Source organism: Marmota flaviventris, chromosome X, assembly GCF_047511675.1.
Source record: "Marmota flaviventris isolate mMarFla1 chromosome X, mMarFla1.hap1, whole genome shotgun sequence".
NCBI lineage: Eukaryota > Metazoa > Chordata > Mammalia > Rodentia > Sciuridae > Marmota > Marmota flaviventris.
The window spans coordinates 89,933,053-89,951,479 of NC_092518.1; the positions used below are offsets into that span (position 1 = coordinate 89,933,053).

An 18,427-nucleotide genomic window follows, 5' to 3' on the forward strand; every position below is an offset into this window, starting at 1 on the left:
CAGATGCTGGCTGCAGCAAGGCAGTTCTGCAGTTCTGTTCCTAGTGAGCTGTGAATCTATGTATTGTCTTGTCTCTCTAATTTTAAGAAGGGTAGGTGGGAGTTTTCTCTGTAACATCTGTTACTTGATGGTTCTGAGAAGAGTTGTCAATTTTCAGGGGTTTTTTTTTCAGCATTTTTTCTTACTGTGAGAATGGTGGTGATGCCTTCTAGGCTACTTACATGTCAGACTGGAAACTGAAGTTGATCCCAGCATAGTATTATAACTTTGGGTTACAGTATTGCCTCTAGACTCCTCCAGAAATGTAAGTCACATTAACTCTTTATGATAATTCAAATGTCATAATGGATGCTTATATAATCTTAAAACAGACTACCAGGGAATGAACAATAATAGAATAATATTTAATATTTCTTGAGTGATTTTAGCATATGATACCTTATATTACAGAGCATTTATATATATTACCTCATTTAATACTTATAATCATCTCAGTTGGTAAAGAATATCACCATCTGTTTTCTATAGATGAAGCAACTGAGGTTTACATTGACTTAATAGCATGTTCAATAATATAGAACTTGGGATTCTGGTCCAAGTGTTTGAGTCTAGACTTTATTAGTTCAATGACTGTGGGCTACAATTATAGTTTGGATCTGGATTGTACTCTAAAAGCTCATGTATTGAAGGTTCAGAGGTGGGGTTTTTAGGTAGTAGTTTGATCATGTGAGCTCTGACCTCCTCAGTGGATTGGCTAGCTGGATAGCTGGATGGACTATTGGGAGGTAGGACCACGCTGGAGGAAGTAGATCACTGGGAATGTGCCTTGGAGGGATATACCTTCTCCCCAGCCCCTTCCTCTCTTTCTCTCTGCTTCACAGCTGCCATGCACTGAGCAGTTTTTCTCTGCCTTGCCCTGCCACTATGATGTTTCTGCCAGCCAGATAATGATGGACAAATCTTCTGAAACACTGAGCCCAAATAAATTTTCTTCCTTTAAGTTGTGACAGGTATTTTGGTCACAGCCATGAAAAACTGACTAATACAGCTCCCAATCTTAACATTAAGGCTACAAAGATAGAGTTGGAGAAGTACAGATTGGGCAGGGAAGGACTCCTTGGAGTCGTTTATCCCAGGTAAATAGATTAGAGAGAGGGCTAAAAGGGGCAAGTATGCTAGTCAGCTTTGCATTTATATAACCAAAATACCTGACAAGAACAACTTAAGAGGAGGGAAGTTCATTCTGGTTCATAGCTTCAGAGTGTTAGTCTATGGTTAGCCAAATCCATCACTCTGGACCCAAGGTGAGGCAGAACATTATGAAAAAGAGCATAGTGGAGGATTATTGCTCACCACATGGTGTCTGGGAAGCAGAAAGAACAAGGGGAAGAGTCTATAGGGAAGATGAAACCTTTAGGGCACACCCCCTGAAATGACCTACCTCCTTCAATCACACTTTACCTGCCTACAGTTTACTACCAAGTTGATCTATTCAAATTAGAATGGACTGATTAGACTGCAGTTCTTCTCATCTAATCATTTCACTTCTGAATATTCCTGAATTAACACAGGAACTTTTGGGGAACACCATATATTCAAGCCTTAACAGCAAGGTTAATACCTAATTTACAATTGGGTTTCTAACTATCTCTTCCATATTCAACTTGCATTAAGTTTGGTTCCCTAAAGTGTGTTAGACATATATGAGTGCCTCAAGGGATAGGATAGACTCTAGAGGAAAAGGGAGAAATTGTTCTGAAATCCTGGGTGTTGGTATTCAAACAGAAGTGCTTTGGGGATCTGAAGTTGATTGGCTTGTGGTTGTGCAGCTGTTTTGTGATACTCAGAACCAGAAAAAATATTTAAATCAATCTTTTTAATATACTTATCATGAGGAATGAGTTGTGTGTAGTGAATGGCACAAATGCAACCACAACCACAAGTCAAATGGATTAAAAAGCACCTGTGAGTATGAAGGTGGTATCTCATAATTAGACTGAGTTCAGTCGTTAATATTCAAGGTGGAAACTCCAATATCCAAATATGTCTGGCAATATTTCACTTCAATGGTCTTGGTCAATAAATGTTTTTGTTGTGTATTCAGGGTTCAGCAACTTCTGTCATGGGATGTCTGCCACCCAAAGAAAAAGGGAAGGAAAGAACCTGGGCTTTACATATTGCCATTAAGTTAGCCAAGCAAGGATATGTATAACAAACTGCTCTGTGAATGGTCAGAGCACTAAATGAAGTTGCTTGTTAAATATAGGCAACTTCATAAAAATGGTCCTCAATCTTCAAGTTGATAAAATTTATTTTAATAATCTCGGGGCAATGAATAGTAGGGAATTTGCACATTGAGGCCAATGTTATCTGCTTGCACATAGTTGAGTCTTTGAGAGATGTCCTAGTCTCAGAGAAACAACCATTTTGAGACTTGGCCTATGTACTTCAAACTTCTTTGCCTAACAGGCTGTCAGAATTAATCTCTCAACAGGTCTGGGGCAGTAAGGTATGGTGACATTGATTTTCCACTAGGAAGATAAGAGTCAGGAGAAAAGCAGAGACAACTTTTAAGCTTAATAGCCAGTCACATAGGAAGAAACATTGCAAATAATGGGTTTAAGGGCCTGAAAAACATCTGAACTTCTATATAGACACATCCAGACCTTAGTAGAATGGCCAAAAAAGTAACTTTGTGAATGGTAGATGAAAGTAAGTATCAGGATGATCATCTACATGGAATAAAGGGAGAGGTAATTTAAAGGTTCTTCTGACCAAAATATAGTTCCTGATACTACCTGCTAAGGTTAGTGTTGGAGTGGCCTCTTAGGATCTGTATGTTTTAATGAAAACACATAGATATAAAGAACTTTTAATGCACTGCATTAAAGTATCATCTTGCTGGTGGATAGTTAACCAATTAGTGAAGATTTATTTTTATATGATTAGTCCATTAGCACCAATTTTTACCATCTACAGTCAGAGGTTCTGGAGAGATATGATCCAGGACTGGAAAGGTTTAGAAATAAAAGCAATTTCTGTGCTGGATGACTGCTATATATAGTGCTGCCCAACAAGATATAATGAATAAATCCTGCAAGCCTCTAGGTTCTGGCTGCTCATATGGTAATTAGTATTATCACCAAATTGCAGAGTAGGAAATTGAGACCTAAGGAAGTTAAGCAAATTTTCTCATGATCACAGAACTTGGGTGAACTCTGGTTTTTAACCTAGAGGTATCTTCAACCTAAAGGTGGTTTTCTTCTTCATCTGTACAACATTGTATCCAGAGGGTTAGAGGTAACCTGAAGGTGGCATATTCTTATGCCACAGTTTTCAGAAAAAAAAAGAACAAAACAAAAAACAAACCTATTGGATACAAATAATCCTTTATAAACCTGGATGTGGGGACTTGGAAAGTTGCCACATTGGATTATCTAGATCTGTCTCAAAGAACATATAAATATTCCTGGCAGTTCTTTGTCAGGAGTTATTGCTAGTGCTTATACATTCTTTAGATTTTACTTCCTGGGAGAAATTCAAAACAGTGAGCAGGGAAAATGAAAATGGTCAGAACTAATTGCATATGGACTTTGCCACCAAATGACATGAGAAAACAATAACATTTATCTTTGAATAAAATGAGTATGTGGGCTCATTTGCCTACCCTCAGCTCAGTTTTCATTTTCCTTTCCTCTCAAAATGCCCAGAGGGACCATATTTTTGTTTAATGACCTTCAGAATGATTCTTTAGAAATCTGAGGCTATCAGAGTTGGAAGCAATGCGAAAATAATTGTGGATTATTATTGTATGACGACAGTGGCAGCTGGGCTGTTTTTTCCTCTCTGTTCAGACTTTTTTCTTCATTTTCCCAGAAACCTTATATCCCAAGGTTTAACTCAGAAGCAAATCTCATATAGGTGATAAACCTTGCCAGACATGGTATGTAATATAATTTCAGACAAACCCTTAACTGTTCTTCTGAAAGACCCTAGGGAGTAAAGCAATCTTATATCTAGATGTTCTCCATAATATTACTTTTATTTACTCTCTGAAAATGTGTGTGGGTAGTTGTACTGGACATAAAGCAAGTGTATCTCTTAAATATTATACCTGTGAACTTAAGTGCTGGTTTTTGTGTTTTCTTGTCAAAACTCCTGCAAACAGAAGAAAAATTGTTATGGTCAAACACTAATATGAGCATTTACTCTCTCAAATCATTTACACACAGACACTCACATCTGAGGCTAGAGAGTCAGCATAGATTCTAACTTTCTGTGAACACATAGGATGTATTGAGGAGGGTGTGGTTGAACACGATGCAGATACTGTAAATGCTGTAATGGAGAAAGTGGAAAGTGCTTTTTACTATTGTCCAATTACTCTGCCTCACAATTTCTTACCTCAATTAAGAGAATCATAATTTAGATGATAACATATTTTTGCCTTGTTTAGCACTCCCTCACAGCTATCCCCTATGCCGTCACTGATGTTTGTATAGTGTTTGGTTATCCCTTTGGTTGAAAATTTGTGGTAAGTAGTAGACAGACTGGGACAGTATGTCAAAGTTGACTGAAGTTGTTGCTAAAGACAATGCTACGTGGTCAAAAATTCTTGAATATTCTTACATAATTTGTTATTGCTTGTCACTCTCTGGAAAAGTGTCAATGTCTGCAAAAGTGTTATGCATTCCTTTCTAAGGTAGTCCAATCCCAGTAGTAAGACTTGCTCACATTCCCATCAGAGGAGTAAAACAAATTGGCTTCAAAACTCAAACCGTATTCTCTGGTCACTGAGCATACAAAATAAGTGGATGATTTTTTTCAATGCACATCCTTATTTCCCCTAGCTGCATTTCTAGAGAATTCTTTCAACCAAATTTTCTAGACGCTTTCTTGTAGCCTCATAATGGATATCTTGACCACAAGGAGGGAGGCTCTGGAGTATTTGTATTAGTTTTACAATAAGGCGGGATTAATGAAAGAATTATAAACTTCCTTGCCAAAGAAAAAGCATTTTATGAATGTTTAATAATGCTTAAGACCCCCCTGGAGTAAGCTAAATATCTAAGTGAACCATATCCTCTTAGGAATCTTAGGAAATACCCATGTCAAGTACAAAAAAAAACAGGATATTATATATTTAGCAACTTTTAAGGTTCTACTCTACATCTCTTACATTTAGGGGACTTGTATGCTTTTCTAATTTTGCAGAATGCTTCATAAATCTTCTGGCTATTGGTGCCAGGTATTTCAAGTGGCTCTTAATGTGATGGGTGATTATATTTGAATGAGATAAAATAATATACATTTGTGATGTTGCTTGGTCATTTATTTAACTCCTTAGCTACCTATTTTGAAACAAAAGAGAAGAATGCAAAAAAAGTGAAAGCAGTAACTTGCCAGCATGAAAATATAATGATGTGAATATTTATTTTTGATTTACTTACAAATATTTTCTCTTTAGGAATGCAAGCCAAAAATGTGGAGAAGTATAATAATACAGAAAGGAAATGCTCTTCTAATCCAGGAAGTTCAAGAAGAAGATGGAGGAAATTACACATGTGAACTTAAGTATGAAGGGAAACTTGTAAGACGAACAACTGAATTGAAAGTTACAGGTAGGAATTGGTTCTATTAAATACAGCAAATTAAATGCTAAATGTAACTTGATTTGGGAAGAAAGAGTTTTGTTCAAGGAGGCAACTTTCTGTGAACTTAGAATTGGTTGCAAATCAAACAGTTGGAAAGCATACTATTAATAAATTTCACTGAAAAGTGCTATATGTAGAATATGAATGATTAATTTAAGGATCAAGAGCCTAATGTATATATACATATAACCATATGGTAAGTTTATACGATATTTTAGTGCAACTGTATTTTTCACTCTGACCCATCACATGATAACAAGTATGGAGTATTCTTTTTGTGGCTTCATATCAGCAATCAAAAAGTTCTGGAGTTTGGAGCATTTAGGATTTCAGGTTAGGGATGTTCAACCTGTATTATGTAAATACTTTAAATATATAATAATCTCACTTATATGTAGAATCCGAAAAAAGTCGAATATACATCAAGAGAGTAGGTGGGGCAGAGAAATAGAAATAGGGAGATGTAGGTCAAAAGGTATATACAAATTTATGATTATGTAGGAGGAATAAGTCTAGTGATTTAACATATAGCATGATGACTAGTTGATACTATTATAGTGTTTGCTTGAAATTTGCTGAAAGAATAGATTTCAGGTACATTTAACACAAAAAAGTGAAAAAATAGCTTTATGAGATAGATAAGTTAATTTTCTAGACTACAGTAATCAAGTCACCATATATGTGTGTATATTAAAATGTCATGCTGTATACTTCAAATACATATGAACTTCAAATACATATGATTTTAAAACACACATGTGTATGTTTGTATATATACATATACACATTTGTATTTTGGATAAAATCTGAGCTATGATGAACTTTGAAATTATTAAGACAATTGCAATATTGATTACATTGATTTATTTATGATTAATGTATTTGGGCATTACCTGTTTAATCACCTAATGTTGACATCAACCAGGTAGTTAATTATCATGGCATTGCTAAGGGTAGGAATACATTTTCTTCTATATTTCTTTTTTTATGTCTGGAAGATCTCTTGGGGTAGTTTAAAAATCAGTCAACTTGTATTAATACTTGCTGAATTCAGTGCTAAAACCCATATGTGTATTTAAATTTGGGTTTTTTTGTCCTTTCCAAAATTTTAAGTAAGAGTGTACACACATTTTGTCCACTCTCTATCATAATAAACGACAGTTTTACTTTAGTTTGAATTTGGAGAGCACCTTCTGTGAAAGTTTAAATAGTTCTTTGGATTAGAATGGCTGTTCTCCCCCCCATGGACTTTTTTTTATTTATTTTTGTTGGTTCTTTTTAGTTATACATAACAGTAGAATTAATTTTGATATAATTATACAAGCATGGAATACATCTTATTCTAGTTGGGACCCCATTCTTATGGATATACATGATGATGGGATTCACTATGGTGTATTCATATATGTGTATAGGAAAATAATTTCAAATTCATTCTTCTGTCTTCCCTTTTCCTATTTCTTCTTTCTTCCCTTCATCCCCCTTTGTCTAATCCACTGAATATCTGTTCTTCCCCCCTCCCCATTATTGTGGGTTAGCTTCCACATGTCAGATAAAATTTTCAACCTTTTTTTGGGGGGGACTGGCTTATTTCACTTATTATGCTAATCACCAGGTCCATCCATTTACTTATAAATGTCATAAAGTCAACCTTTTTATGGCTGAGTAATACTCCATTGTGTATATACACCACAGTTTTTCTTATCCATTCATCTGTTGAAAGGCACCAAGGTGTGTTCCATTCTCATGGGCTTTTAAAAAATAACTATCATATCAATCAGGCCAATCCCAAATTCCAAATATTTGCCTTTGATTAGTTTCTGTTTTTCTCAACATGAACTAGACTTCCTGGACTCATTCATGGTAGAATATTCAATCATAGGCAGTTAAACATCATTAATAAGTGATCTGACCATGCTGACCATGCACAAAGGCTATGGCATTGTCACTTTGACTACAATCACCAATACTTATCAGATGCTTGGGAAACACATTCGTTTTGCAATCATTTACTACAGTTTGTAATATTGTAGTATTTGGTTTATGTTTAAATTGAACCATAATAAATTAAACACCAAATCTCCTTTACACTCTGATCTAATAAAATATGATAGCAACAATTTGCATCTTTATTTTTATTTTAGAATCTAGAAAGGCAAAGCTAGAGCCACTTTTTGTGTATCTTATAAGGTATTGATTTATTTGCTCTAAACTTTTAGTATAATTGAACTGTGGGACTCAAATTTCATCTGGATCCCTTACAGAGATTCACCCCCTATTTTTTTTAGATTTTTGGTAAGTACTGAGGTTTGAGCCCAGGGGCTCTTTACTACTGAGCTACATCCCCAGCCCTTTTCTTTAAAAAAATGAGACAGGGTCTTGCTAATTTGCCCAGGATGACCTCAAACTTTTAATCCTCCTACCTAAGCCTTCTGAGTTTCTGGGATGACAGTCATGTGTCACTGTGCTCAGAAGGTTCACAAAATTTAGTGTACATCAGAATCATGTGGAGAGACCCAGGAAGGATGAGGAGAAAAATCTTCAAATACAGATTCCCATGTCTTTCTCTCTGATTCTTGTTTAGTACATCAATAAGATAAAGAATTTCTAGTATGGCAATTTGTAAATCAATGGATGTGTAACTGATGTGATTCTGCAATCTGTGTATGGGGTGAAGGTGGGAGTTCATAACCCACTTGAATCAAAGTGTGGAATATGATATGTCAAGAAATTTGTAATGTTTTGAACAACCCACAATAAAAAATTTAAAAAAAAAAATAATTTACTTACCTTTTTGTCCAGGCATTTGGGTATATGCTTTCTAAGAGTTATTCTTTGAGAAACACTAGAAGAAAGAATGGTGCTTTTGATTTCTTGTAAGCATGTTGGTTCACACACATAAAACAATCATATTTCCATAGACCCCAAATTGTTTCCCTTAAACTTCTAAAAGCTATCATGAATATCATGGTCATTGGTAACCACAGGAAACATGTCAAGGGATTATGTGGGTAAAGCAACCTCAATCAATGAAAAGTCATTTATTTACCATTCAAATAAAAAATATACTAAGTATATATTACATGCTAAGCAATGAACTAGATATAAGAAAAATTCAAATTTAAGTCATTATCTTTGGGTCAATGTTGATTCACGTGAGAAATATGAAGTTTAGATATTAATAGTTTAAATGTTATGCTTCATGTAGAAACAATGGTTTCTTGAAATGGAAGCTCAAGAGGTTGCTGTGTGAAAGCTGATTCTTTTTGCAATGTATGCTATACTGGCTTTGTATGCTGAGTATTATGAAAACAAAATTAAACAAATTGTCCTCTCATAATTCAGAATATAAAGCTGGGATTATTTAAAGAGAAACATTAACTTATTTTGAGTTTAGGAGTATACAGGCATAGGGAGAGAATTTCAATGTGAAATTAATGGGACCTTTTAACTATAAAATTGAATAATATGACATTCTATAATATGGAGTATTGAAAATATACAAGCTTTACAAGATTTTCAGATTTTTAAAGTTTTTTTTTTAAAAAAAGTTATTTTCTGGCTGTTCTCTTAAAATTGATATTTCTGAGAAATATGTCTATAGTAAAACAAGTGTTCTCTTAAGGTTTATAGTTGATATTTATTTTAAGTAGATCAATTATAAAAAGATTCAGGTATTCAAAACTGTTAAGTTAGAAGGTAACAATGTGCTTTATGAAATTATTCATTCATATAAAATAATATGCTATAGTATCTCCTTTTAAACAGTTACCTTTTTACTACATTTAAATAGGATTTGCTTTAAATGCAACTTGTCTGGAATACTTTGGTTATATAAATCTTAGTATACCTGTGTGATGTTATTGTGGAAATTTCTTTTTATAGTTTTGGAAGCTGCAGATGAACAGGGAGGCTATAAGAATAAATAGACTTGTTTAGGTCATTTGCCAATGATGAATACAGCCGGCAGCTTTATATCCCATGGCATATTTTAGGTAACTATTTGCTATTTTATAGATTTCCCCTGTATTCTCACATTGAATTTGTGCAGAGGGCTAGTTAAAGTGATAAAGAAAGACAGGGGAATTGGTTAAAACAATGTGAAAATGTAGAGCAGGTGATAATGGAAGGAGGAGGAAAGGAGTGGGAGAACATGAGCAGGGTAATGGAATAGGGTCTCCTGGGATTACAGGACAAGGTCAGCCTTGAGAAAGTCAGTGGTACACATAAATTATGCGGATGTTAAAAAATGAATAAATGCAGGAAGCCATCACTAATTAACTTTATCTGGAAGGTAATTCACAGTTCACATGACAAATCTTTCACAAATTCATCTTTTATGAAGCTTTATAGAAATGAGCATTGGCTACTTAGAAAAAAAAATCCCAATAACCTGTTATCTAGTGAATATACAAATAACACCCTTCCTCTGTATTGTTGTAGATATCTCTAGAGTTCCTGATTGGAGTTTTTTCACATATTGGGAGTAATCCCGTAAACATTGGTGTCTGAATGCTATGACTAGAGGGTTTCTTTTATGGATATACTTCAAAGATTCGATGCTTGGTCACTGTAAAGCAGTGGTAGCATAGCATTCTAGATGTGCAGAACTTGGTAAAACTGCAAAGTAGAATTTGGGATCAGTCTGTGGTGAAGATGTTCAAATGCATGACTTCAGCAAGTGCTTTTAATCTCCACTTTGCAAAGTTTAACAGTGGTGCATTGTTGCAGGTTTCATTTAGACTACATTGTTAGAATAAACTTCCTCTGGTGTGGAAAATGGTAGCAATATACACACAGGGATAAATTTCACATTCATGTTGGTGATCATGGTGTTTGTGGTCCTTACTCTTAGTTCCTTTATGCCTCTGCTGTTAATGCTGAGACACTGGGGTGAGAAAAAACATGGAATGTAGTGATATGGTTGAGAGTTGGTGGAATAAATGAAATTTGGTATTTTGATTAAGGATAATACAACAGGGGAAGTGGTCTTTAAGCCAATAATTATATAATAATCATGACCGGGTGACCCAGACAGTTAATGCCTCTTTTTAGAGCCCACTATGTGGTATACATTGTGCTTAGGGTTTTTCATTCATTTTCTCATTTAATATTCACAACAACCATAAGACAGTGGTTATTATTATTGTCCCCATTTTACAGAAGAAGAAACTAAAACTTGTGAGATATGCTGTGCCCAGGGCTATGTGCTTTGTAATTATAAGAGTACAGATATGAATCTAGGTCTTTCTGACTCTTAAATATAAATTTTTACCATCACAAAGAACAAGTCATATGATTTCATTCACTAAACATACATTGCCTATCTTGAGAATAAATACCAAAATATTTGTCACACATCTTTCCACTGAAATATTCCTTTTAGAACATGTACCATTTGGTTTTTAATAATTCTGTATTAGAGCTTAAACACCCCTCATAGGGTACACTTGAAATTTTGAGCTTAGTCCTTAGCTCTTAATCTTTTTGTTTTGGTACCAGTGATTGAACCAAGTGGTATTTAACCACTGAGGCACATCCCCAGCTCTTTTTAAAGTTGCTTAGGGCCTCACTAAACTGCTGAGGCTGGTCTTGAACTTGTGATCCTACTCCCTCAGGCTCATGAGTTGCTGGAATTACAGGCATATACTGCCATGCGTGGCCTCAGTTAAAATCTTTAGGAATGAAAAGCAGAATCGAATCAGAACTGAGGTTAATGCCAGAGAAGTAAGAAGGAAAAACAAAAATGCATGAAAGACGGAATTTGCCAGATTTCATGTTTTAGTGCCTCATTCCCTATTAATTTGACATTTCATATTGAGGAAAAAATAGACTCAAATAGGTTAACTGAAGTTATGATAGTGATACTGAACTAGGGTAAGTGAAGCAACGGAGAAGCATCTAGTTAAACAGTATGGTTCAGTTGGTAAAGATCTGTTTGCACATAAATCAGTGCCTGCTATGTGCAACAAGTAATTCAGGATCCAAGTTTTTTAATGTGGTTCTGAAAGCAGACAGTAGGGAGATGGAAGAATGATCCCCTGGGAACCTGTAAAAATATTAAATTTATTCAAGGGAACAGTGTTCTGTGGAACTCAAATTCTGAGGGAGATTAACAAAATTTTTAAGAGATTTCCAGGAGAGGAGAGGAGAGGAGGGGAGGGGAGGGGAGGGGAGGAAAAATGAGAGGGGAGAATAAAAAAGAGGCTATAACCATTTGTTTATTTGCTAGATGAAATTCAAACAATTTTATTTTTGCAAGTCATCCCAAGGAAGCTTATTGCTTATAATATTCTAATATTTATTAATTTACCAAAGTGAAATGGCATGCATTTTAGGACATTTCCTAAACTTGTATGACCATATAACACATTTTTCCCCTTGAGAGCATTTGAGGATGCTGTTTCCACAGAATAAACATCAGGAAAGCTAAGTGAATAGCTAAGTGAGTACGTAATTTATTGGGATCCTACTAATGCCTGTAACTTCATGGTTTCAATAAAATATTTATTGGACACTTACTTTATATCACAACTATAATTAGTATGTTTCATTGTTTGTCTTATTTTCCTAACAAGCCTTAAAGGATGGCATTTGTTGATCATTTCTTTTCTTTGTTCCCAAGTTCTGAGTATATAGCAGGTTTCCAAAAATTATTATTTGTAGCTTTGTCTGGAAGGGTGTTTATTTGATTGGTGAGTGCTTTAGTTGGGTACCAATAAGACAGCTTTGTGTTTGTAGAACAATTTATAATTTTGAATCATTTCACTCCTGTTGAATGAACATAAATTTACAAATGAATTTAAAATCATTTTACATTCTGTTGCTCACAAGGACTTTATGGAGTTAGCAGCACAGGTGATATTATTATCATTAGTAGTACTACTAGTAGTAATAGTAGTAGCAATAGAAATTTTTAAAAGTGTAAACTATGGCTTGGAGAAATTTAAAAACATTTGTCCTGGGATGGCAGGTGTTAAATAGTATGGCTAGAACTAGAACCACGATATCCTGAATCTTAGTACATGCTTTTCTTACCTTACCCCCCACCTTTTATTCTCTCTAAAGTCCCTTAATCCTGGGTGCTGGGTCAAAAGAAGAGATACAACCCTGGAAGGATTGAAAGTTGGTGAGTCCCAAGCTCAGGTATAAGGGTCCCTAAAATAACCTTTAATCTAAAATGTTAGTATGTCAATCAGTTGCTTTAAGAATAATTGTTAATTTAATAGGAAAAGCATTTGGATGGTGGAGTTCCCTACTCAATATTCAAATGTTTCTAGCAGCCAGGTAGGTCATGTATATGAGTGGTGTAGACCAGGTGTTCCAGGCAATAGGGAGTGGCAAATTGGAGTATGCTGGCTGCACCCATTCAGCCCTAACTGATTTCTGCCAGGTGAGACTAAGAATCCAATATTGCCAGGTCTCTAATTTTGAGGAGATGTGGAAATCTGGTTTTTATGTGAAAATCCCTGGATCGTAAAGCACTCTATGGACCAAATAAAGCATGCTTGTGAGCTAAATCAATTTGGGCCTGTTTGTGGCATTTTCCTTAAAATATTTGTTTCAGTAGGACATTTAAACAAGCGACTGACTGTGTGGCTTGCTCAGAATCAGCTGCACTATTTCCATCTTCAGTAGTGAGTAGGGAAAAAATGTAAAACCCTGCAGTAGCCTAGAGAGAAGTTAATACACAAACTGAGAACAGCACTGGGAAGCTATCGTAATCACACCATCCAATAGACTGGTCCATCCAAGTAGAGAGTGAAGAGCACAATTTATCGATGTAATACTACAGGAGGGCTATTGACAAATTGATCACCTTACAGAGATGGGCGATTTAGATGATGAAGCAAGTTGGTCTCAAATGTTCCAGAAAAATAAAGAGCTTGGCCAAGAAAGCATCCACCTTAAAGTTGCCCTGAAGCAGTGTGATGTGAAGCACAGAAAGAAACAAATCATTGGCATATGTTCTTTCTCCTCCATGTACTCTCTGAGCAGCCAGTTAACATGATCTGAATGTCTGTATCCTGATTATCACATGAAAATGGATCTCGTTTGTACCTTTTTTGTGACTTAATAAAAAAAGACCTCAGCAGTCAATAGTACTTGGCTGCATTAAGAGAACTTTTCACATGACTTACTGTGCATTTCATAATTGACTGTTCTTTTGCACGCTTGCAGGTGCAAAAATCTCAGGACTAAACTGGCTCGCAGAAGCTTCATTACCTTTCCTCCTAGGCCTCCTTTTCCTTTCCTGTGTTACTCTGGCCATTGCAGTGTACCAAACCTTCCCTCAATGGTATCTCTTTCCCTTATTCACCTATTTTAAATATTCTAATGTCCTGTCTTCTTTGTAACCCATTTTCTCAGATCTTTGTTTTCTTCTGGAGCTAATCTAATATCTCAATAAGTATAGGAATCTGTGACTGAAAAGAGCCAAAAATTTTCCTTCTCAGCTAGCATATTTGCAATTTAATAGATATTTCAATTCTGTAACTCATAGGCATAACTAATGCTGTGAATTTCTGGCAAATTGGCAGAGCCTGTGGGAGCCTTTCCCAGAGTGTCATGATTCCTACCCTGCAGGTGGCCACTTGTTCTCTCTAGAAACAAGGTCAACCCTATTCCTGACCTTTAGGGACTAGGGAGAAAAATAACCTGCTTAGGATTACTGGAAAGGAGGATTTTGGGTGTCAGTTTAAAGAGTGATTTTTTTTAATCAGTCCTCCTCAGCCACTCTTATTGAGTCTCTCCTTTTTCTCCCAGATTTTCTTCACTGTGCCCCCAACCTTTGGCATAGAGACGTCTAGTAACCCTATAGTGACAGCCAGGGTCAAAGAGATTGCCAGTCTTTGTCCTAGGAAAATGTGTGTGTCATGTTTCTGTGCCCTATAGGGTGATGAACTAACACTATTAACTGTCCCATCCACAGAAAGACAGTCTTGTTTTTCTGCAAAGCCAGGGACTATGAGAACATTTGTTCCTATGGACTTATTTTGCAAGCAGCTGTGTAGGGGATCAGCTTGGAAAGCTGGGAGTGAACAAGTTGGAGCATATGACAGCAGGATATGGCAAATGTGCCCAATCCAGGCCAGTTATGCTCTGATGGTTCTCTTTCAGTATCAGAGGTGATCTTTGACTCCTTGACTATCTTCTCTGGCACCAAGTTATTGCTGGGAGAGGAGAGTTTGGGGGAGGGTTTGAATTATGTCTCCTAGGTTGCACCCATGGGCACAGATTTTTCTAGGTCCATTATGTTTATGTCTGATAGTCTTGGCTACGTTGTTTTCCCCTAATTTGGAAGCAGTGATTTGAACAAGCTGAGAATATTCTTTTTTAATTGCTTTTATATTTTTAAATACATGACAGCAGAATGCATCACAATTTTTATTACACATATAGAACAATTTTTTTTTCATATCTCTGTTTCTATACAGCCACTTTTCTAAGGGGCTTACCAATTATATTAATGTCCTCCAAGATCTGCTGCTCCTGATACAAAGATTTACCCTTATACATAAATACCACATAGAATTATGGAACTAAGAGTAGGGTTGTGTGCTTTCACATAGATGATCACATTTAGTCATCCTAAAATCTTATGAGATATGTTATTTCATCCCTAATTTACAGATATGGAAATTGAAATTTGGGAGGTAGTTTTCCAAATGTTCTACAGCAAATAATGATGATCCTTTAAAGACATGGGTGGTTGTTGTTTTACAAAACTTGAGTTCTTTTCACTAGTAAAAGCTTATATAACTATGAACTGCTCATGGCACTATGATCTCATTTGACTAGAATGGATTTTCTTATATGTAGAAGGATGAGACCTTATGCTGAGCAACATATCTACAGGAAGATGCTTCTAACGCATGTACATAGATGCACATACACACAAATAAAGGGAGCTCAGTGAAACAAGAATTTTATTCTAGGAGAAGACCAGTGAAAAATTTAAAAAAAAAAACTTGTTTTGCTCCCATGGTCCATTTCAGAACCAGAATATTATGACCCAAATCCTGATTCTGACATTAGCTTTGTGATTTTTGAGAAAACTAATTTGCTTCTCTGAACCTCAGTGTCTTTCCCATGTATACAGGTAGAATAATGTTGATATCTTTAACTGAAGAAAATATATGAATGCTCTCTAGGAAGAAGGTACTCAGCAATTCATGTTAGTATAATTATTAGTATCATCATCATCATCATTATTACTAAATAAGTTATAAAGGTGACCTTGTAGCCATTTCGCCACAAGAAAGTAATCTGATAAATAGCCAAAGACAAATTGCTATTGTTAATATAGTTATTTTTAATAGAGGATGAATTTTAAAAATCAGCAATTTAACCAAGGGCTATGAAAAACTTAAGCACAGAGCCACATAAATAGGGATTTCAGGAAGAACTATTTCATTAAAGGAGATGCAGTCATGTAGAATAATTTGTCAATTAAGATGGTCAGAACAAATGCTGTTGACTGTACAGTGAGTTTTTCAGCCAGCAAGACATTTTAATGGTGAGTGAGCCAAGATCAAATGCGGCTAAGACAAAGCTAAGTAGAAACGAGTCCACAGAACAAGCATGTCGGGGCCTTTTCCTGTCCGGCAATTCTTTATGTCATTATGATTCATCCCTAGTAGTTTGTAAAGGCAGTTAAATGGCCTCCTTTGGCTGTCAAATGGGAAAATAATTCATCAGTTCAAGTCCATAAATCATTTCTTGGTACCAAGAGTACTTTATGTAGCTGGAAATGTCTCCTTGAGTTGGCACTATGCTTCAGCAGAGATCCTGAGGAGCAACTGGCAGACACCAGATGCAAAAATCTGAATGATGACTTGCATGGGCATGGCTCTGTAGGGAAAGAAAGTTGATTTTTTTATGGGGCACGTTGCCTTGTCTGAATTGCCTGGAAAACCACATGCTTGTGTGTCTGGTATAGTAATCACTTAATATGTTTGTTGAGTGGATTTAAATATTTTATGTATTTTGGATCCTTTGAATTGGAGCCCACCTATAATGTCTGATAACTCTCTGTACCTGAGTTTGGGTAAGCAAGATGGGAATGCAGTAATAATAATATTCAGAAGTTATTAGACTAATAACCCAATTTTTTGTTCAATTTTAATGATTAGGGCATCGTAGCTTCACCATAATTCTGGCATGTTAGTTGTGTGAGAAATAAGTGTGCTTTAATTTTTTTAATAAAAAGCATTTTAAATTATATTTTAACTGCCTAATTCCTCTTGCTCCTAAATCCAACATTTGTCAATACATTCTTTGTTAGTAAAAGTATTCTCATGATGCTATATAATTTTCACCATCATTTGAGGTGAAAAGTGCTAAGTACATTTGAGGACATGTAAATAAGTATTTATTATCTAAGGGAGTATTATCAAACCCTGGGTCCACAAATAATACATTTAATATTCTTTGAATATTCACCAAATGCTTATTGTGCTAGGTGAACAGTGGTGAACAAAGCTGGGCATGGTGGTGTTTGCCTGTAATCCCAGTGACTTGGGAGGCTAAGGCAAGATGATTGCAAGTTTGAGGTGAGTGTCAGCAACTTAGTAGAGCCCTAAGCAACTTAGTGAGACCCTGTCTCAAAATAAAACACAGAAAGGGATGGGGACGTAGCTCATTGGTTAAGCACCCTTGGTTCAATCACCAGTACCAAAATAAATAAATAAATAAAAATGTGGGGAATAAAGAGAGATATGTTGTCTTCCCTGATGGAGCTTGAAGTATATTGGGGGGCATTAAATTAATAAATATGTGGTTAGTTATATAGTTATATATTGCAATACCTGATAAAAAGGAAAATAGACTAAGAATGGGGACCATCTACTTGATGCAAAATAAAATTTAAACTGGACTCTGAAAGTTAAGAAGTAGTCAAAAAGGTGAACAATGAGTGAAAATATTCAGAGGGAACATCATATGTTGATGGTAGCTTGGACTAGAGATATGGTTATAGAGATTTAAAAAGCAGGAAGATTCAAAAGATAACTGCAAAGATAGATATGTTTATACCTTCTCATGATGGTTCTTTTGTTACTGATTTTAGAAATAGTTGGACAATAGTGGTGTTTTTTTTTTTTTTTTACTGAAATGGGGAAGACTGAAGGAGGCCACATTTTGTGGGGTGTATTAAGAGCTCTGTTTGACCATGTTTATTTGAGCTATCTATTGGATATCCTCTAGAGAATGTTAACTAGACAATTAGATACATGAGTCTTGTATTCACAGAATAGTGTGGGCTGGATATGTACATTTTAGAGCTGTCTGCCTGGTATATAGAATGGGATAAAATAAAGTACTAAATTTTGTGGGGAAATTGATGATTGCTATGGAGATCAATGCAAAATGCAGCTCCTTGGCTTTATGTTACAGATTTTCCCCAGAATCATGACAGTGTAAAAAAGCTACTCATCATGATTTTTTCCAAGCCTCATCAAATTGTTAAATATCAAGCACGATGTTTGTACCTGTATTTTGCTGATATATGTAATGACATCCTGCATTTAGCTGACATTTGAATCTTTAGAGCTAGAAGAATATAACTAATGTCATGGTAAACCTAGTCGCTATTTATTATATAAACTGGGGATCACATTAATAACTTTATATACATTATTTCTAATTTTTACCACAAACCTGAAAAGTACAGGCCCTAATTTTTAGGTAAAGAACTCAGACTTGATAAGTTATAAAACTTCCCTAAGGCCACACAACAAGTAAATGTGGGACCCACCATTCCAGTTCAACAT

General features: G+C 35.5%; 1 protein-coding gene across 1 annotated transcript in view; it reads left to right on the forward strand.

The window, feature by feature from the left end:
• Il1rapl2 (interleukin 1 receptor accessory protein like 2) overlaps positions 1-18,427 on the forward strand; it is a 521,635-nt gene that overhangs the window by 52,568 nt on the left and 450,640 nt on the right. Inside the window, exon 5 of the mRNA XM_071606080.1 lies at positions 5,468-5,621. Within this exon, the coding sequence (XP_071462181.1) occupies positions 5,468-5,621 (154 nt within the window). The remainder of the gene's footprint in view (positions 1-5,467; positions 5,622-18,427) is intronic.